We start from the raw sequence: 22,269 nt of genomic DNA on the forward strand, positions 1-22,269 counted from the left end.
CAGGGCGGCCGCACTCCTCTTTCATTGTGGGAGCTTTAAGACGAAGGTTGGCCGCAGTGTCACTGTTGACTGAACTCCACGCAGGTACTTAGAATAAGATTTCCTCCCAGATGAATTAATCATTGCTTTTTTCCAAATATAAGGATCAAAGCTTCTGCTAAGGTGACCTACGAGTTTTGGAAAAGAGAAGACCCCACCTTCCCTCCTTCTTTCTGCTGGTGAGGAGGGGCTCCCTGTTCTGTCATAGAAAGCTCAATTTCTTAGTTGAGTACAACCGAAGACCTTTAGGCTTACGCTTCTGGAAAGAGGAACTGTGGTTTTAGGCAACGACTTTCTCAACAGAAGTTAATATGTACGTGACACTTCCTAACAGCACTAAGGGAAATTTATGTTAAAGTTAATTAAACTCAGAAGTCATAACTTGACCTAATGTCCACTTTTGTCATAGACTCAACAAATCTAAATTGTTTTAAAGTCATTTTTATGATTAAAGATTCTGGGAAATGTCATTTCTAAGCATAAAAAATGGCACATCCATCTACATTTCTTCCTCGCTTAAGTCTATGACATACCAGTATTTCGTGTACAATTCAAGTCAGCCACGCTCCATTTTGGCTCATTCTTTTGCCACAGAGCTACGCCATCGACCTCCAGGGGGCCGTGTTGGGGTAATGGACGTGGTGACTCCTGCTCAGAGCGAGAAGGGAATAAATAACTCACTCGTTTCTCAGACAGAACAGCTGAGTCAGCGGCAGCACAGAAATTGTGAGTCTCCCAATTTTCTATTTTTATGATGGTCTCCTATTTAGATTTTTTATACTTGCCCACTTGTATATTTAACAACAAAACATTTGTCATTTCTCAGGATTTTCTCTTAAACCCGGTTTCACGCAGCAGCACAAGCAAGCAGCCATCACTGCTCTGAGCTGTCCGACGCCTTCCGGCACACTGCCCACCCACAGCCATGGCCATGGAGGGGCGGACGCCCCCAATCTCCCCCACCCACAGAGACACACGTCTTTGGGTCGTATGAAATGGCAGATTTGATCTAAAATGTAAGAGGAAAGTGCTAGGAAGCAGATGGGCTCCTCTGCGGACATGGTGGTCTCTGCTTCGAAGATGTGGTCCACGATTCCGTGTCTGCTCACTGCCTGGCCACTGGGGCATGTCCTCTGAGCTGCTCTGAGGCTCAGTGTCTCCCATCTCAGAACACCCACTCGCCCCCCGGGAGCCGTGGTGACCGTGTCGCCAACCAGACGTGGTCCCAGATCAGCCTCCTTTCAGAGAAGCTTCTGTTTTGAGGGTAAATGTCTTCTTTCTCGAGTGCAGGCCCCAGCCTGGCCGTCTGAGCCAACAGTGGGCAGCGAACCCCAGACGCCTGCTGGCAGGAGGAGCGACGTGATGCCACGGCCGTGAGCCGGTGGGGACTCAACCGTCGGCTCGCTGGGCAGGACGGTCGTTGCTGCCGCGGGCGCACGTCACTCGGGACGCTGGACTTCAACAAAAAAGTGTGTCTGGTTTCTCCGACGTGCCTCGTCCCGCAGCTAAAGGACTCGCGCAGCGGCACGTCCACGAGGCCGACGGAGCCGGGAGGCGCTGTCCTTCCCCGGTGCCCGGCTCTCTGGGCGTCCTTCCCTGAGTGGCCTCGCGCGTCTGCAGACACGACAGAAGCGGCGGCGGAAACGTGCCTCGGGGGATGAGGCACCAGGGGAAGCCGGAGCATGGAAAATGCCACCAGCCCCGGGACTCGGGGACGTGGGACGAGGAACCGACCGGCCGCGAGCGGGTGGCGGGCTGCGCCTGAGCCCGAGAGCCGCGGAAGCCACGGTACAAGAGCGCAGCAGCGCCCGAGATCCCGCGCGGCAGGACGATCCGTGGATGGAGACCGCACACGCCGGGAGGGATGCTCGGGGCAGGGCGAGGACATGCTCCCCCGTGGGAACGCGGCCGAGGAAAATGAACCCCTAACTCCCCTCCACGGAACACCGAAGTCTCATGCAGTGGGTGCGTTTACTGCACAGTGTCCACTGCCTGCCGCCGGTAAGTCAGCCATCTCCCAAAGACCAGGGAGCCCCCGTAAGGGGCCCATGGGCCACCCACACTCAGGTGAGGACAGGTCTCGTGTACATGGAGACGCTTCCCTTCTCCGAACGCGGCGGCTCCGGAGAACCGCGCTCACACCGCAGGCCTGCTCGGTGGCCGGCACGAACGGTCCTCCGGGCAAGCAGCGCGTGGACGGAATACAAGGATGCCCAGCCCGGACCGCACGTGTGTCCGGAACCCTGCTAGCTCTGCCACGAAGGAAAGACTCAACTTCCCGATGCCTCTAAACATTTTGGTTCAGAGTCTGGGACTGAACATTGTAGCTTCTTGTGTTTCTGATATTTTTACATCAAGGGATTAATGGTGATTATTTCTGGGTGGATGGAGTTACAGGTTTATCATTTATTTGTGGGCTGATCTGTATTTTCTGATTTCTTTTCTAAAATACTCCTTTATAAAAAAAAAATCAATCTGTAAGAAATTCTGAACCATTAGGCTTTCCCTTATTTGCCGACCCATTCATAAAAATTCAGTTTCAGAATACTTCACAAACCTCCTTAGGCACTTCCTGTGGGTCAGGCTGCCTAGAAGCACAGCAGGGAGCACGACACGGTCTCTGCTCAGACCGCGGGCTCTGCTGCTTCCTGCTGGCATCTCACACGCTCTAATTTTTGGAACAATTATAAGAAAACTAATGTCTCCACTGACCAGCTCTGCCTCCAGGCCTCTGCCCCTGCCCTCCGGCTTCCTGGGGGGACCTTGGTGCCCCACTGCCCGCTGCGGAGGCCTTCTGTGACCCCCTGTGTCCCAGTCACTCTGCACCCTCCGACTGGTTCTTACGAAGAGTGTTTTACTGGCTCACTGAAAACTGTATGTCCGTTTCCACCTCACGGAGTGTGAGGGAGTTCCAGAGGAAAATCTGACTCGGGCTGACACAAGGCTACCTTATGCCTGCGGTGTCCCCGGGAGCTACAGGGACCCTGCGGTGTGGGACTGTGGGCTGCTGCATCTAGCACAGCACACAAGCTCTGTTGCCTCCTCGAAGCCAGAACGTGAGGTCCTCCTGACGCACCCTCGCCCTGAGCAGGGTGGCCGTGGCTGGGGGACTGCACGGCCCCGTCCTGGTGCCCCTCATCTCTACCCTCGGACACATTGACACTTGCAGCTAGTTTCCAATGCTAGCCGTCCAGGAAAAAGGAAAATTGGCTGAAAATGAGTGGAGAATAAAGCAAACTGGTGTGAGAAAATGTAAATCGTACACAAATGGTTAAAGATGCTGCCAAGATTTGAAAACCGCGCCATGGGCCAGGACAGCCGCGCCACTTTGGATGTAGTAGGAAATTCAAAAAATCAAAATAAAAACCCAACAAAATGCCTTCTGTAGCCAGTGTTTCTGGGGTGACCTCATCTGCTGGGTCACATGGGAAGAGCCGGTTCTTAGCCACCGTCTGCGGAGGCGTCCCGGCACCGGGGGCGCTGGTGGGTATGGGGCCGCCAGGGAGCGTTCCACGGTCAGCCCTGGGGGAGCTGCGAGCAGGAACTGGGGGACAGTGGGTGGGCAGCACGGAGACCGGGAGGCGACCTGAGCTGAGCTCCGTTCCGGCCCCCGGGTGAGTGGCACTCCTACCCTGCCGGTGTGTCAGAGGACCGAAGTCTGCAGCCGTGCCCAGGACTGCCTGCAGCAGGGGGGCTGTGGGAAGGGCACGTGGGCATGCCCCGTTCCCCCTCGCTGGCGGCCCGCCCCGGCCCTGGCTGGTGGTCGGCACGGAGTGCCCGTGGTAAGGGTCGAAGGAAGAAAGGAACAGGAGGACGGTGGCAAGTGGCTCATGGAGGAGACACAAACGAACATGCGCTCTCCAGCCACGGTTCCTGCAGGGGACCCGCGGGGGCTGCCTCACGCCTGTGCCCTGGAAACGCAGCTGGGAACTGCCAGGGCCACTTCTAGAATCCGTCACGGCTGCACACCCCCGGACCTGCCCATGGTGCTGGGGACTCCTCCTCCAGGACGCAGCATTGTTGCCACAACGAAGCGTTTGTCTCCCACACACTCTTTCTAAAACACCTGACTTCAGAGGTCTGGGCCAACCTCTACTCATGGGACCGACATGAAAACGTTTCAGGACAAAGTGAGAGCTCGGAATGCTAGCTCTGAGTAACGGCTACTCACAAATGCAGACGGAGAAAAGAAAAAGAAAAAAAGAAAGACAAAGAAAACACAAGCAACCAAACAAGTGTGCACCCGCCACACGCATCAGGCTACAAGGTATCTTCCACACTGGCCAAGCGTCAGCCGCGGAAACGACCCTGTGCGGAGCACCTGCACCTCAACGTCACTCTCCGGCGGGAGCAGTGCCGGGCCCCGAGGAAACCCACCTGCAAGCAGATGGCCAGGTTCACTCTGCAGCCGAAGGAGGTGCTCACGGCCCGTGGGTGCAGACCCAGGTCTTTGAAGAGCTTCGAGAAGGACTGCGTGAGCGCTATCCGAGGCCGCTCCTCGGCCACCACCACACAGGTCCGCACGCGCGACAGGTCCAGTCCTCGTGCCTGCAAGTAACGGCAGTGAGAGGTCAGCCTTCCGGGGCCCCGGGGTGGGGCCTCCTTACCCGGTGGATACACGCAACACGGACTCTGCACGGACATCACTCCGGGGGCTCTGCGTGTCCCTGTCGCTCCACTGTCCCGGCCCGGCCGTGTTTAAGAACAGAAGGTGCGGCACGAGGACACAGGGAGACGCAGACCTGGACGAAATGATGACAGGAAAGCGTTCTGGGAAGCAAGACACGCCTGTGAGCACAGCCCGGACAGAGATGAGAAAACCCATTCCCGATACAGAGCGGAAAAGGAGCGTGTCTGCACCATGTCGCAAACACAGCGCTCCGGTAAGTGCCACGACGCTCAGGCCCGTTCCACCTGACGACTGCACGGACTGAGCTCAGCTCGGGTCGGCACCGCAGCCCGTCGACGGAGCATGGCGGCAGGGCTCAGAGGAGGACCTCGGGGAGCTGAGCACGGGGTTCTGGGGCTGGGGCCTGCAGGGGTGGGGGAGGGAGGCGGGTGGCGAGTGAGTCTCCAGCGGGACAGGAGCCGCAGAAGGACGACCGCCACAGGCTGGACCCCACACCCCCTCCCCCGCCCCGGGCCCTGCTCTGCAGCCTGGGCTCAGGGCCGGGACTCAGCCTCCTGCACGCTGCAGGGGGCCCTAGCTCGGGGGGCGCAGCACTCTGGCCCCGGAGGTTCCTGCACAGATCTGATCTCACACGCACGGAGTCACACAGAAAACACTCCAGCTGGGTGACTCCGGTGCTTGAGGGACGCACGTGTGTCTTCGGGGAGGCCGTGCGGCCCAGGTCTCGAGGCAGAGCTCCTGGAGCCAGAGATCCAAACCCTGGCTCCGAAACGGATCACGTGTAGGGACGTGGAAAGGGCACGGGACTTCTCTGCAACTTACAGTTCCTCTTCCCTAACAGCAGGGCCTTCTAGCTCAAAAGCCGGCCGTACGGTTCAATCAGTACGTCAAGGGCTTGGAAATACATAATCATTTTATAAAATAATATAAGCGGAAATAATCATGTCTTATAAGTCTATTTTCCTATACACATTAATAATTTCAAGCAATTATACATTTGTTTATGTAGCTTAGTATCAACATTATTGTGCCGTGTTTTCTTGTTCAAGCTCACTGCATCAGGTCCAAACAAGAAAACAAAATTCGGGAGAAAAACGTAATGCTTTACTTGTGCATAGATGACGCATGTGCCTACACACGGACACACAAATGTCACCTGTGCATACACGAAGACGTCCCTCTGGGCGTACAGACAGTGGGCAGCCGCTGGAGTGTAAATCGACCCGGGTCGTGTGACCACCCCCTCCTTACACGGGTGACGACTACCTCAGCACGAAAATGCGTCTTTCCAACGCTACTGACTTGTACGGAGGGAAACGCTACTATTCTGGTTCGGACGCAGGGTCTTCCAGGGAAACAAAAACAAGTGGCTAAGTTCAACCCTCCGGCTTGAACACCAGCATCAGAATAAAACCAACTTCACCCACAGAAGGAAAAGCAGTTTGGGGCCTTTGCGGCAGAACTGATGGCATCACAGACACCGAGGGTGTGGAGTGCACAGCCTGGCCTATAGCCTTCGGGGCCGTGGGAAGTTATTCACCTTATAAGACCAAGTTTTCACGTGGAGTCGGTTTGGGGAGTTTCAGGGGACAGCGGATTACAGTTTGGTTTTTGTGAGCGTTTATTTTGCTTCAGGAGCCCTTCCCACGGCCCGGGACACGGTGCCGCCCCAGGACGCTCTGACATGCTCCCCAAAGCACTCTGAGGCCTGGGACGGGCGGCTTACCTTGAGGGACTCCGTCTGTGAGCCCAGCCCCTTGGTGCAAAGTTCCATCACTGAATAGGAGCAGAAGGTATCCCGGACTTTGTACTGGCTCACGGCGAGAAGCCACAGGGCAGGGCTGGTCTCCAGCTCAGAAGGCGGAATGAGAATGGACTGGTGCCCGGAGTACACGCTGCAGGGAGACACGGGAGCGCGTGTGAGGGAGACACGGGAGTGTGTGAGGCCGCAACTGTGACGCGCCTGTTGTCCGCTCGCGGGGGGCAGGGGGACCCCGCCACGGCCCCTCGGCTTTGCAAATATAACACAAAGTGCATCACAAAGGTTCTGTCGAGGCACGAGAGGACTACAGGAGTCCCCGTTCAGTGACCGCCTTTCGGGGAGCTCACCTGAACCCTCTAGACCCCGAGGCTTGCAAAATGCAGGGAACGCAGGTTGGAGGGAGGTCGAATGAAGTCTTTTGTCCACACTTGTGATCTCTATGCCCGGCAAGGGGCTTGACCTCACGGCCCCGCGAGGAAGGGTCACGCACTCTGCTGAGCCAGCCAGGCATCCTGTCTCTTTTCTTTTCTTCCTTTCTTTTTTTTTTTTTTTTTTTAAACAGTTGGCTTTTGCTGCATTACAGATGGAGGAATCTTAAAGCCCTGCCTGTTGGAAACTACAATTCAGAAAGCACCTTGGGATAAGACCTCATAATCCTGCGCGGCTTGCTCTTCTGCTTAACTCAAGTTAATGTCTAAGCCGGGAAGGTTGATTAGTCTGGTCGCCCATGAAGGGACAGCAGAGGAAGCAGCAGGAAACCTGGTAGGAAACACACACAGGCCTCTCTCAAAGCAGAGTCGACGGCCACTGTTGGTTGAGTGAGTAACAGAAAGTCCCAAGTAAACCAATTTCTCCTTCGAAGCCGGGTACTTCCTCCAGGGAGGAACGGATGCTAAGTTGAGAGGGGCATTTAGAGGAAACTCTACACCCTGAGCCGAGCACCCGGGTCCCACCACTTCCTCCCAACCCCCTCGGGGTGCTGGCCGAGTGAGGGACAAGACCTTCAGCAGATCTCGGAGGCTCTCGGTACTTGCAGTGAAGACCCGTCCAAGACCCTGTTTTTGCTTTGGGAAGTGCCTTGGCCCATTGCTATGCTCAGAGGCCCCTTCCAGAAGGACCTGGCTCTGATGCCACATGAGGGCTCAGGGGCCACCAGCCAGCGGCCAGCTGGACCCTCACCCCACCTTGACCTGTGACCTGCTCACCCTCGTAGGTGTGGCCCCTTCCTCGCCCCCCACACCTTTCCACGGTTAACGCCAGGTCCCGACAGCTTTCCGAGGCTTCTGTCAAGGACGTCACTCCCTCACACACACAACTCCTCCCCTGCAGCACCGGGTCCTTCACTTCCCAGCAAGACCACAAACCCCACCAGCTGGTGAGCGCTCAGGCCCCGCTGCTGAGCGGCCGCGCGCACTCCAGACGGTGAGCCAGTGCGGGAGGGAACCGTGTGACTCGAAGAAGGATGCTGGGTCACTCACGAGGGGGTGGGGGGAGTTCACTCACGAGGATGTCTGGATCTTCCTGGATCCTTCTGAGAAAGGAAATCTGGGGACAGACACTCTGTTTAAAGGGCTGCCCACAGCCCAGAACAGAGTCAGAGGCAGTTCCAGGTCGAGCTGGGAGGAAATGTGCCGAGATCCGAGGACACAAGGCGGTTCTCAGCCACCTGGAGAGGGTCAGGACAGCCCGACTTGCACATGTCCTCTGCAATCCTGCCACTATAGACGTTCTGTGGGCCGCATGCTCACCCAGAGCGGCACCCGCCTCCGGGATGGGGCAGGAAGTCACCCTTGGGGTCAGTGTGGGAAACCAGGGAAGACCGTGCCCATGACTGTAGCACTCGACATTCTGTCAGCTTTTCTGCAACGTCTGTCTCGCAGAAATGAACTCATTAATTTCTAATCATTTTTAATCACTGAAGCTCACTTTCTACTAAGGTTACTCAGGAGCCCAAACAGCACGACCACGCATCTTTCTGCGTCGGGAAGCCCCGCCCCGGTTCCTACAGCTGCCGCGGCAACCACCGCCAGGAACACCCAGCGACGTGGCTTATGGAAACAAACTGATGCAGACGTCCTTCTGTCCAGAGCCGAGGCTCTCGAAAAGCAGTTTCCGTCAGGTGTGGGAAGCTGGCGTGTCCTATCCACGGTCTCACTTTTGAGGCGTACCATGTTATTTTCCAAGTAACCTTCCGAGAATCATACACGTGGAGTCTGAAACAAACCAGGCATCTCCCTAGCTGCGCCCCTGTGTCTTGGGGCCAATGGACGCCACCGCCCCGTACGCCCAGAGGTCCCAAGGAGCGTTTGTGCGGACGTTTTCCCCAGGGCTGTAAGACACAACGCTCTCTCCCCGGCGGCAGGCAGCCCCTGGGAACTGGATATACACACGGGGCAACCCCTGTGGCCTGGCTGGTGGAGGCCGGCATTTGTTCTGCAGCCCTGGGCAGAGCCTCCCAGTCTGTCCCCTGCCGAGCATCCAGGCGCAGCACACACACGCTGTTCCTCTGAAGGAGAGGCTTGCCTGGTGGTGGACATGTTAACGCCAACATGAAGGAGAAAGAACCAAGCACAACAGAAAATCTTCTTCCGCTAAACGCACAAGAACGATCCTAGGGATCAAGCATGGCTCCCGCACAAGGCAGACAAGCCCGCACGTCACACTCCTTCCCGGCGGGGAGCACGCGGCCGCTTCTCCGCAGTGCTGGGGCAGAGGTTACTCAACCTGTCCACGAGCCGGGTCGACAGTACACCCAACCAGGTCTCCCTGCACGGTTTTTACGGCAGCTCAGATTCACGCGGTTGTGGGTACTGGCGCTTCCAGTGCTCATGCCCACACCTTCAGGACGTCCGAGTCCCTCAGCTGAGGGCGTCAAAGTGCGGGTAGAACCTAACCACGACATTCCTCTTACCGATGACAACGTATCTCTGAATTGTTCCCAGGGTTTTATTTTGTAGGTTCTATGTAAGGAGATCCAAAATGCAGGAAGCAAAGTGCAGAACAGCCAGATTAGCCTTCTGAGAACAAGCGTCAGGACGAGTGATCTGCTGGATCACAGCCGTCCCCCACGAGAGGGCTGGGGACCCCGTGCGGAGTTCGAGGCTGGGGAAGAGTAAACACACTTGGGAAAATCAGTTTGGGTGCGCCTCTCTCCTCATTCCCACCAACCGGATGGGACTCGACGTTAGGAGCCAAGTTAACAAGTGTCGGCAACAGAGGACAGACGGAACCACTTCCGACGCGCCCTTCCCTTGCTCAGCCCAGCCAAGGTCGACGCACTGGTTCCCTGACTCACCAGTACCAATCTCTGGGCACCGGCCACAAACACCTCCTCAGACAGGGCAAACCTACCGGGCAGCAGGCTGCTTGTACTGAGGACGAGGAGTCCCTGAGAATTCCTGTAACCAGAGCGAGTCTCGTCTAGATGCAAACCTTGGACAGAACAAGGTGATTAAGGAGACATGGAGGAGTATTTTGTCCACATCTGTGGCTCGCCTCTTGGTTCTCCTGACGGCGAACTGTCATTTGCATGAAGTCCATCTTATCAAAGGTCACGGGCTTTTGGTGTCATGTCTAAGAAGTCACCACCGTGGCCCAAGTCATCTGGGTTTTTCCCTCGAGGAGATGAATGGTTTCATGTTTCACATTCAGGTCTAAGATCCGCTCTGAGCGAATTCTTGTGAAGACGGTAAAGTCTGTACCTTTTTTTGACCCACTGGCACATTCTGTGGGTCTAAGACCCACTTTTCTGGCACACAGACACACCGTTGTCCCCGTGCCCCTTGCTGAAGAGATGACCTTGGCTCTGCTGCATGGACTTTGCTCCTGGGCCACAGACCAGTCCGTCTCTGAGCTCTCTGTAGAGTGAACCCTGACGTACGTCAGACTCTGGTCACGACAACGCATCAACTAGGATCCTAGATTCTTAAAAAAAATAAATAAATAAAGAAGTCCCACCCGGGCAGGAGATGCTGATGACGGGGGAGGTGGTGCGTGCGTGGCCGTGGGAGGTCTGCGGGAAAGCTCTGCAACTTCTACTCAGTTTTGCTGCGAACCTCAAACTGTTCTGAAAAATCGTCTATTTAAAAAAAGGAAAACATGGCTGATTAGGAGGAAAAAGACGTTTTGACACATAAAATTTCACACCCGTCATTTGGTGATTTCAGCTTATTAAGCCGAGAAAACCAACCATCAGAACCTGGGCACAGGCACTGGCTCGTCACAACACCGTCACCCTGCCGTGGGCGGGCACCGTCCGCAGGTGCGCGTCACTGACCCCGATGACAGGCTGTTCTCTTGTTTCAAAGAGTCTTACTGAGGCACCACGGGCGCACCATGAATCCCTCGCCATATGAGGTGCGGGACTGGAAGGTTTTCTCCATCTGTAGAGTTGCGTCCTCACTGCAACACAGTTCCAGAATGTTCCCAGCCCCCATGGGCCCTGGCCTGCTTCGCCCCCAGCCCCGCGGCTCCACTCCCCGTCCCCGTAGAGTGGCCTGTCCCAGACATTTCCTATCAATGGTGTCAGCGATACAATCATGGAATGTGTGGTCTTCCGAGTCTGGCGTCTTTCTCTTCCCGGCTGTTTCCGAGGCTTAGCCACATGACAGCAGCATCGCACCGTGTGGACATGAACCAACATCCCCTCACCGGCGGGCGGACCTGTGCACTGCATCTTTCTCTTTCTGTCTTGTTTTTACGAAGGCCACTGGGGCATTTCACACGCCACAGCTTTGAATGTTTTCCCTTCTCTTCGGCGGACGTCTAGGAGAACTGCTGGGACATACTGAGTTCAACTTAAGAACGTGCCGAACTGGGGTTTCACTATTTCACCTTCCCGCCAACAGCCTAGACTTCCAGTCTCTGCGCACCCTTGGTTACTGCTGCTCTGTGGTCTAGTTGAAACTGGAAAATACAAGTTCTTCAGCCTCATTACTCAAGGGTTTGCGGTTGTATGGGCTGGGGTGGGTATGACGTGTTAGCTCATTGGTTCTAATTTGCATTTCCCTAAAAAATGTGAAGCATCTTTTCATGTGCTTGTACGTCATCTGTGTATTTTTGCTGAAATGTCTACTCAAACCTGTTGCCCATTTTCAAATCATGGTGTACATCATCTTCTTGAGCTGTGAGAGTTCATTCTGTATCTGGTTGGAGGGACTCTACCAGGTCACGATTTGCACATTTCCACCTGGTCTGCGGCTCATATTTCCAACTTCCTTCAGAGTGTCTCTGGTGTGCCCACGTTTTTAATTTTATTGAAGCCACATTTTCGTGATTTCTTTTATGTACTGTACCACTGGCACCACATCTGAGAACTCTGCCTGATTCAAGATTATGAAAGCTGACTCCTGTCTTCTTCTAAAAGTCTTAGCTCCTGCACCAGTGTCTGCAACCTACTGCGAGTTTATTTATATGATGCAAAGTCCAAGTTGAATCTTCCTGCACGTCAAAGTCCCACATTCCCAAGCATCATCCACTGAGAACACTACCCTTTCGTCCTGACCTGCCACAGTACCTTCGCTGAGAAATGACATGACCACACAGAGGAGGCCCAGCGTCGTGATCTCCAATTCTGTTTCACGGGCCGTTGTTCCTGCATCTGCCTTCCTGCAACATCCGCGCCAGCCCGCCCCGGACTGGGTACTGCAGTAGGTGCTGGAATTGGGAAGTCTGAGTTTTCCAACTTTGTGACTCTACTCCAAGATGGTTCTAGATATTGTGCATTTTTTTTTAAACTTTAGAAAAAAGTTGTCCACTTCTTCAAAAAAAAAAAAACCCAAAACCCAAAAAGTCCTGTTGATATTTTTGACAGGAATTACACAAAATCTCTAGATTTATTTGTGGAGAATTTCCATTTTAACAATATTAAAACTTCTAACCCATGATTATCAATGATTGGAAATCCTTTTTAAGATATATTTGATCTTGGGACGCCTGGGTGGCTCAGTGGGTTAAGCCTCTGCCTTCGGCTCAGGTCATGATCTCAGGGTCCTGGGATCGAGCCCTGCATCGGGCTCTCTGCTCAGCGGGGAGCCTGCTTCCTCCTCTCTCTCTGCCTGCCTCTCTGCCTGCTTGTGGTCTCTGTCTGTCAAATAAATAAATAAAATCTTCAAAAAAAATTTTTTAAATATATACTTAAGATCATTAAGAGTGTTTTGAAACAATTGTTTTATCATGATTCTCAGAGAAATAATCCTCTATTTTATGAGTGAAGGAAACTTTAGGATGAAGACACAAAAAACCGTTTGTATTAAACTTTTTAGAATTGTTGAAACCATTGCAAAGTTACAGAAAACTTCTAAGTAGAAATAACTTTTTCCCCCTAGGAATCACCTGAGGGGGGACGCTGACCTAAGATGCCATCAGCCCCAAATACGTCTGCAGGTGTTTCCAGGAAGCAAGTTTATTTTTCTCCTTATGACCAACGAAGATGTCAAAATCGGGAAACGGATACATTTCTTCCCCGAAGCCTCGGACTTCTTTGCCGGCTGTCCTGACAGTGACTTTTACAGAGAAAGGAGACCTTTCGGAGACTCGTAGGCAGACGCCATCCGCCTGCCCGCCGGGGTCCTCAGGGCTCCCGTGACGCTGACCCTGGCGGTCGTGGTCACAGACAGCAGCCGTCGGCATCCCTCAGCCGGGCCTGAAGCTCTCTGGGCTCAGTGGTTCAGGGAAGGTCTTTGTCAGGAGGACCCTGGACGTGAGGCTGTTTCCCTCACCGCAGCTCTCTGGGTGATGCCCAAAGGCCCCGTGTCTCTGCTGTGAAGGTTGTGCCCCCATCTTTCTGTTTTCTAGAAGTCCACTCTATCAACCAAGCTTTCAGTTTGCTCATCTGTCTGAACAGTGAGAAAATTTCCTATTTTATTCCAAGTGTTATCTCCTTTAATCTTTCATTTTGATGCTGAAATGTTCCCAATTGGACCAGCGGGAGCCCCTCCAAAGGACACGTCACCCTCCAGCACGCGGGCTTCCTCGCACAAAAGGACATGCCGGTTCACCTTGAGCATTCCCTGCACCGGCCCTGCACCGGCCACTTCCCGAGGGAACGCGTGCTCATCAGAGAGGACAGCAGTGTCCACGGCACAGACGGGCACGGGGCATCCTCTGCTCTCCTGGGGAGATGCTCCCAGGTCGGGCTTGTCGGCCAGTTTGTCTGGGTCTGCTTCTGCAGGGACTCCAGAAGGAAGCAGTGTCCAGTTCTTACGTGCGCTCATCCTACTGCTGCGGACACTGTCGGGACGTCGGAGCGAGTTTGCAGGGAAGATGCCCGTCAGCTGCGGGCTCCTCACAGCCGCTGCCCTGAGCCCCAGCGCGGCCCTGCTCCCGCATGTCAAGCCGTCAGGTCCCCGCCTCCAGGCGGTCTCTCCGGGGACCTCACGAGGGTTAGGCACGGCAAGCCCTGGGGCGGGAAAGCTCTCCATCCACCGGCACCTTTGCCAAGGGACACACGGTCCCCTCTAAAGTGGGTGGCTCCGGACAGGCATCCTTGTCACCTGGCCTGCTGCTGGAATGCTGTACTCTGAACTACTGCCCTAGAAAACGGACCCGCGATACGATGCCTTGTGCAGTGAGGCAACAATCACTAAATAATTTAACTGAATCTGCCCTCTCAAAACTTTAATTGTTCTAATTAGAACGAATTGCAAAAATTCATTTTTTTTTTCAAAAATGGTTTTTTCAAAGACACAGGACTGAGTTTTAATCCTACTTGGTACTATGACATAGTATGAACGCGTAGGAACAACTGCTTTCCGAGGTGCCCCGCAGGGCCTGAGAGAAGCTGTGAGAGACCACGAGGAAGCAAGGTGGTGGCCACGCTCAACGGCAGCATCTCGCTGTTACACCCACACGGAGGCACGGTCATGAGACCGTGTGCACACTCAGCGGCTTATGGGGACATCGCGTTGTTCGCAGCTGCTTGAAAGTGCCGCACGGAACACGGGGGCAGAGAAAACTGCCAGGAAAGACGAAACGGGACCGTCCAAAGGCGGGTCTCTGGGGAGCTGGACGGCGGCGCTGGCTGTCCCACGGCGTCCGTCACGTTCTTCCAGATGCCTCCAGCGAGGACGACCCGAAGACCGCACGTACGCCACCGTCCATGCGCGCACCTGCTGGCGTCACGAGGCGGTCCGGTCACTGAGGCCGTCCTGTTCTCCGCGCTACGCCGCGCTCCCTCCATGTCTACAGCGAACATGTGTGTAGAGTCCGAGGAGATGCCGGTGTGGTTGCCCGTGCGCCCATCCCCGCAGACCCTGCTGAGCCCACTCCCGGCCGGCCCTGGGGAGGCCCCCGCCCTCCTGCAGATGAAGTCCCTCCCGCCCATGGCACGTTGGTGCCTGAAGCAGGAGGGAGCCTGACGTGCCCACCGACTTAGTCCACACCCCAGACCGGGGCTCACAGCAGAGAACCGAAGCCTCGCCGGCCCCGACCAGAAGGAGCCAGGCCTGGGGTCTGTGCGGGTCTCAGCCCTCGCTGTGGAGCGTGGGCGCCACCGCGACATGCCTGCTCCTCCCGAGCGCGGGGCTGACGGGACCGGACAGTGGCCCAGCCGTCAGTCAGCCGCGCCCGCCCCTCGGGAGGGGTAGCCCCCACCACCGCCACTGCCGTCTGCTCTGGAGACGGTCTCCACCGCGGACGTGACTGACGGCGCTCGGGGCTCACTCACCTGCACAGGCACCACAGGACGAACCCGAGTCCGCAGTACGGGTCCAGGCAGATGGCCACTTCTCGAGAGGGGTAGAGCTCACACTGCAGCTTAATGGAACGGCAGAAGGCACTGGTGGCTGCGTGAGACATCTGCAAGACAGTGAGGCCACCCTCAGTGCCCGGGCCCGACCCCCAGCGCCCCGGGTGGGCGCAGGAAGGCCGCGGCGGAAGCCAGCTCCGGCCGTGCGGGAGAACTGGGCGGCCACTCCCGGCGGTCCTCCTGCTTGCAATGCCCACACACGGCTCCTCTGGGGCCCCCGGACCTGGCAATCCGGCAGCCGAAGGAGCTGTGTCCGGCCCTCGAGAGGCGGGTCAGCACATCAAGGCTTGTCCTGCGGTCCCGCAGTGCCGCAAGGAAGCGGGGACGCACGAGGGCTCGGGCCCCTCTCCGGGCCAGGGCCGCGTCTGACTTGCACACGCCTGCCATGCCACAAGGCCCACGGGCACAGGGGCGGGCGTCCCAGGTCTGTGATCAGGGAGCCGGGCTCAGAGAAGGCGGTTTGCTGACGGACACACACACCCGAGCTGGGTCATGGCCGGGGGCGGGAGGCGCACAAATCACACACCAGCAGCCACGCTCCCCCTGCCCCGCGTGACGGAGGGGACAGGAAGGCGCCCCCAGCCAGACTGCACATGAGGGATTACATAATACGGTAAACATATCAGATAAAGTCAGTTTTCTCACAGAAACTTACTGGCCAATCCAACTTGAGAGGAAAAGGAAAAGTTCTCCAAGTTCATGGTCTCAGACGTGTCTTTAGCTCCCTGGAGCCGACGTGCCCCAGGGCTGAGCTGTGTGAGGTGGCAGCGAGCCCCCTCCCACGCAGGCAGACCCAGCCCCACATCTGGGAAAAGCACCATTAGTCGCCCCGGCAGCCGGGAAGACGAGCCGGGACGGGGGACGCTCGTGCCGTGAACGTGGGAGCAGGGTCCACGCTCCGGCCAGCGGGGCTCATCGTGGGTGCTGCACGGAGGTCACAGAAGGTGACACAGAATTGCTCTAGAATCTAACACATGAGCGGCTCCTCTGGGTTTGCTCTTAAAGCCACATTGGCTTAAAGAAGAAACAACACTGGGTTTATGAAACGTTCCTTGAACCTCCCACCTAACGGATTGTGAGTTAACAAAACCCTCATCACCCAGAGGACCCACATTCTCACTGAAGTGAGCCTCCCCGAACCTCGCTCTGCACAGGCACCAAGCTCGAGCTCAGCTCAGCGAACAGCTTGTGCCGACCCAGGACAGGCTCTGCATCGGGCTCTGTATTAGGTGCTCGGACTAAAAAATACAATAAAACACAGTGTCCGACCTGGTGACCCCATGGGAAGTTGAGAGAGAACTCTGTTAATGGCAGGGCCGTGAGCTCCTGGAGAGCCCAAGGGGAGCAGAGAACGGGCTCTCCCTGTGCCCTGGGGCTCACACGGAGCTCTGGGTCTTCAGGTGAGTGAGCATGAACAGATCTCATCACAGCGGCAAGGTCACAGACGAAGAAAAAAGCCACCAGGAAGGCTGAAGGTCTCAGGTCCAAGTTCAACACCGTCTTGGACCCTGCGGACACCACAGACCCGCAGCTCAGGCAGGAAGAAAAAGTCTGGTCTCATGAAGACAGAATTGTGCCTGGATTAAGAACCCATTTTCCATAAGCCCCAAACACAAGCCCTCATGGCCTGCTCTGAGACACCGAGAACACACGTGCTCAGGTGGGGGCTGAGGGCATCCGCACTTGTTTCTCGGACGTGGTTGGGATTTCTCATGGGAAGGGTTACTTTCCCGTGCGGTGTGATGTGACTGGCTGATGGCAAAGGAAGCGTCCCCAACCCGAGCGAGCGTCAGCGGCACGGCCCCCCGAAAGCGAGCACACTCGAGGGAGGGGAGAGTCGTCACAGCTCTAACACGTCCCGTGCGGGAGCCCAGAGGGTGACGGAGCTGAGGGGAACAGCAGGGGCCACGTGGGGCCCCCACACCACATCCTTGTCGACGTTGCGCAAACCTGGTGCAGGCGCTACCAGGAACCGCCCGAGTCCGAGGGACACCTCGGACGAGTCAGGGGCAGAGCGCTCGAACAGAACGCCAAGTTGTGCTCAGGGGTCTGACGCAGAACCAGACGTCACGCAGAGCCCTTGGTGGAGAAAACGGTTTACGGGGAGACTTCTCTCTCCACTCTGGGTATTTGATGGGATACTTGATGACATTCTTGTCCAAGAGCTGATACCGAACGAACAATCCCAAGAAACATGGTGCCAATGGCAACCAAAGAGGCAGAAGGGACAAGACGGTAAACCAGGTGATCTCCGCTGGGTTGACGCCTCTTGGGATTCGAGGCAGACGGGCTTTCGCTACATGACATCACAGTGTTTCGAATCTGGTACTCATCACACAAATTAAATGTCAGAAGTTCAGTAAGAACTTCCACAAACCTGCGGGGCACCTGAGTGGTGCAATCGGTGAAGTTGTTAACTTGGTTTCGCGCCAGGTTGTGGTCTCAGGGTAGCGAGATGGACCCCGAACAGGGCTCCACGCTCAGCAGGGAGTCTGCCGGAGGTTCTCTCTCCCCCTGCCCCCACCCCCCGTGCGCCTACTCTCTCGCTCTCTAAAATAAACACATCTTTAAAACAGGAAGCTTTTGTAAATCTGAGAGAAAGCCTTGTTACTGGTCTCCCCAGGATTACGAGTGCTTAGACTTCCACGGAGTGGAATGACTGAGGTACCCGCACAGGTCGCTCTTTCAAGCAGAAGCGCCTGTACCGAATGGAGGTGATGTGGCAGCCCCTCTGTAGACGGTGAAAACCAGAGAATCCGCGTGTGCTGTCCTATGGCGGTGACCGGGGGGAGGCTCGGGCCGCCTGCGGCACTGGGCAAGCCACTTATCCTGGTCTGAGAAGACAGCTGGACTCCGAAAGGCTTTTGAAGGGGTGCCCGGGTGGCCCAGTCAGTGAAGTGACCGATTCCGATTTCAGCTCAGGTCAGGATCTCAGGGTCGGCAGATCGAGCCCCAGGCAGAGCTCTGCTCCGCGGGGCGCCTCCTGCAGACGGCCTCTCCCCGGCCCGCCCCTCTCTGCTGGTGCACACTCTCTCTCAAGCGAGTGAGTCTTCAAAAGGCTTTTGAAGACTGTTTTCTTTCATACCCACTTTATTTGTGTGGCACCGCAGAGTCCACTGACAAGCGAAGGAAAGGGTTCTGGGAAGACGTCTCCAGAGCAACCAGACAACAACTGCGTGGGCAGAAACGGAGGAAACTATTTTGAGCTCTGGAACCTGCTAAGGTTTTTAGCTTCCAGGAGAAAGCTTGGGCAGTGGCAATCAACTTTGGAAAAATGAAGACACGAGCATGAAGGAGACAGTCGTGGGCCCTGACGACGCTCGGACCGGCCAGGAAAGGCTCAGGGAAGTCCTGCAGGCTGAAACACAAAGACCCCGGATGCAGCTGGAAGTCATCTGAATAAATCCGGGTCTCAGTGAAGGTGAGTACGAGGCAACCACAAAAGCTATCATGATCCTGATCTCAGGGTCTGGGATCGAGTCCCGCATCGGGCTCTCTGCTCAGCAGGGAGCGTGCTTCCCTCTCTCTCTCTCTCTCTCTGCCTGCCTCTCCATCTGCTTGTGATATCTCTTGTCAAATAAATAAATAAAATCTTAAAAAAAAAAAGTTATCGTAATCCTGGCTCACCTGGGTGTCTAGTCGGGTGACGGCAGCTCGGGGCACGGTCTCGGGGTCGTAAGACGGACCCCACGCGGGCTCCGCGCTCAGCAGGAAGACAGGCTCTCCTTCTGCCCTCCCCGCCCCTCCTCTCTGCCCCCACCGCTGAGACCAATAAATAAGTCTTTAAAAAGCTAGTATATTCCTAAGAATACTTTATAACTCTACCCTGCATTTTCTACGTGATTTAAGAGACTAACATGCTAAAACAAAGCAATTATCAGTCAAAAAACTATTACTGTAACTTTGGGTTTAAATTCCACCCCCCCATAACTAAGAGATCAATGTATTTAAAAGAATAATTACTACATATTTTGGGCCACACAGTGCATAAAGACACAACTTGGAGACAGCAGCAACTGAGAGGCAGAGATGGAACCATTTTTTGTGCCCCTGAAATGAAGCAGGGACAATCCAAACTGGAGAGTGACAACTGCGGGTTGCCCAACCAATCCCCATGGGCACCTCAAAGACAAAACCCGTAGGAGATACACGAAAGGAAATGAGAAAGGAATCCAAATGTTTCACTACAAAAGACCAACTAAGCACAAGCAAAACGCAATGCAGGAAATGAGTAACAGGAAAGGTGTAAGACGCAGAAGCTAATGAGCAAGACGGCCGACGTCCCTTCACTGAGAAACGATGATTGGTTTGGAGCCAGTGCGAGCGAGAGGAGCGGAGGGAGACAGAGGCTCCAGCGACCTCCTGCTGAGTGGGGAGCCGACACGGGGCTTGATTTCACGACCCTGCGATCGTGACCTGAGCCAAAATGAAGAGTCGGACACTGAATCAACTGTCACCCCGGTGCCCCAGAGCAGTGCCTCCTTCCCAGCAGCTGCTGTAACGAACACAGATGAACTCTCCAAAGCCAGAAACTGGCAAAGTGAATAAAATACACGACCCAACCATATGCTGCCTACAAGAGACTCATTTTGTTTATTTTGTAGAAAGACTGATTTATTTGCGAGCGAGCAAGCCTCAGGGATGGGGCGGGGGAAGGGAGACAGAAACGTGAGCAGACTTTGTGTCGCGTGCGGGGCTGGGGTTCATGACCTGGAGACCACGACCCCAGCCGAAACCAAGGGCTGGACCCCCAACCAACTGCGCCACCCAGGTGCCCCCAAGAGATTCATTTTAGATCAAAAGACAGAAATAGCTCGAAAGTGAAAGAACAGATAATGGCATTCCACGCCGAGTGACCAAACGAGAGCAGAGGCTGCTAAACTAGTATCAGACACGCAGATTCCGAAGGGACTGCACGGGACGGGCAGGGGCGTCATGTATTAACACAGGGTTCGGCACAGCAGGGAGATGTGACGATTGTGAACATCCACGCATCAGGCAACACACAGTCCAATGACGAAGTACCATCGACAAATGAAGCCAAAATGGACAAAACTAAAGGGAGAAATTGACGTTTCTCCAGCAACAGAGACTTCAACAGCCACTCTCGATAGTGGTCAGAACAACCAGAAAGAAGACACATAAAAAAATAAGAAAATACGGGACTTAACCCGATAGAGCAGAGACGCGGGGGACAGAGATCACCTTCACCCACAACGGGACACGCTGTTCTCAAGAGCGCTGGGGTCACTTTCCAACACAGACCACATTTCAGGCCACAGATTAAGTCTCAATAGTTTAAAAAAGATAGAAACTGTATGAAGTACCTTCTCCAAACACAACAGGAGGAAGTTAGGAGTTGGTAACAGAAGGAAAACCAGAAAACCCACAACTTCTGAAATTTATAAAATGCACTCTTAAATCACCACAAGGAGAATCAGAAAATACTTAGACACAAATGCAAATGAAGGTGCAACATCCCAAAACTTACAGGACACAACACAAGCAATGCAATGCAGAAGTTTATATAAAACAGTTATGTTAAAAAGCAAGATACAGCTGATACCAAGAACCTAACTCACGACTGAAGGAGCGAGAACAGACTGAAGTCAGAGCAAGAGGAAGGACATAACAGAGTCATGCAGAGATATGCAAATAGAATGGAGAAAGAGAATCTATGAAAGCAAAAGCTTGGTCTTTGAAATAATCAACAAAACAGACAAACCTTTAGCTAGATGGACTAAGAAAACAGGAGGGAACTCTGAAATTATACTAAAATCAGAAATGTAAGTAGGAACATTTCCTACAGATGCTACAGAAGTAAGATTAATCATGAGAGAGCAGTAAACAGCTGTGCACCAGCACACTGCGTGACCCATACGGAACAGAAATTGCATTTCATGGAAACTGAAACACTAATTATCAAAAAGGAACACAAAACCTACCAAGACTAAATCATGAAGAATAAAAAATCTGAATAAACTTACAAGTAGTAAGAAGAACAAATCAGTAAAGAAGATTTGCTGACAATGAAAAGCCTTACACCCAACAACGTCACTGCTAAAATGAACCAAATATTTAAGATGAACTAATAGCGGGACACCAGGGTGGCTCAGCTGGTTAAGCCTCTGACTCTCTGATTTCGCTTCAGTTCACGATCTGAGCCCACATCAGGCTCCACTCAGCAGGGAGTCTGCTTGGGACTCTTTCTCCTCTTCTTCTATGTACCCCTCCTCCGAACGTGCGTGCTTTCTCTCTAAAATAAATAAATAAATAAATAAATCTAAAAAAAAAAAAAAAAAAAAAAAAGAACTAATACCAGTCCTTCTCAAACTTTTTGAAAACACTAAAGAGAAAGGACAGTTCAGACTCATTCTTGAAGGTCAGCATAACCCGGATACCAAAGCCAAAGACACTACGAAAACAAAAGACTACAGCCCAATATCCCTGCTGAACACTGACGCAAAAATCCTCAAAACAGTACTAATTCAATTTGGTAGCATATTCAAAGGCTTATACATCAGTAGGATTTATTCCTAGAAGGCAATGTTGGCTTTCCATATGAAAAATCAATGCAGGGGGGCGCCTGCCTGGCTGTTAGAAGAGCATGTGACTCCTGACCTCAGGGTTGTGAGTTTGAGCCTCACACTGGGTGTAGAGATTACTTAAACCTTTTAAAACATCAATCAGGGGCACCTGGGTGGCTCAGTGGGTTAAAGCCGCTGCCTTCAGCTCTCAGGTCATGATCTCAGAGTCCTGGGATCGAGCCCCGCATTGGGCTCTCTGCTCAGCGGGGAGCCTGCTTCCTCCTCTCTCTCTGCCTGCCTCTCTGTCTACTTGTGATCTCTGTCAAATAAATAAATAAAATCTTTAAAAAACAAAATATCAATATGTCACATTAGAAGAACAAAGGTGTAAAAACCCATATGATCATCTTGATTGATGTAAAAAAAAGCGTCTGACAAAATTTAAAAACCTTTTAAAATAAAAACACTCAATAGACTAGGAATAGAAAAAAGGGCCTCAGCATAACCAAAGCCACATACGAAGATGATAGAGAACATCATACTCGGTGGTTTTGAGTCTTCCAAA

The 22,269-nt window shown here is 54.0% G+C and overlaps 1 protein-coding gene across 4 annotated transcripts in view; it reads right to left on the reverse strand.

Annotated features, from left to right (window-relative positions):
- The window catches only part of DIP2C (disco interacting protein 2 homolog C), a 346,775-nt gene that overhangs the window by 40,140 nt on the left and 284,366 nt on the right, over positions 1-22,269 (reverse strand). For 3 of the 4 annotated variants that reach the window (XM_059183672.1, XM_059183673.1, XM_059183671.1), the window contains 3 exons: positions 15,097-15,227; positions 6,396-6,564; positions 4,417-4,587 (listed from right to left, as the gene is read on the reverse strand). In XM_059183672.1, the coding sequence (XP_059039655.1) occupies positions 4,417-4,587; positions 6,396-6,564; positions 15,097-15,227 (471 nt within the window). Of the gene's footprint in view, positions 1-4,416; positions 4,588-6,395; positions 6,565-12,634; positions 14,540-15,096; positions 15,228-22,269 lie in introns of those variants that run through there. The other variant, XM_059183674.1, reaches the window with a different exon arrangement.

This window comes from Mustela lutreola, chromosome 8 (genome assembly GCF_030435805.1).
Source record: "Mustela lutreola isolate mMusLut2 chromosome 8, mMusLut2.pri, whole genome shotgun sequence".
NCBI lineage: Eukaryota > Metazoa > Chordata > Mammalia > Carnivora > Mustelidae > Mustela > Mustela lutreola.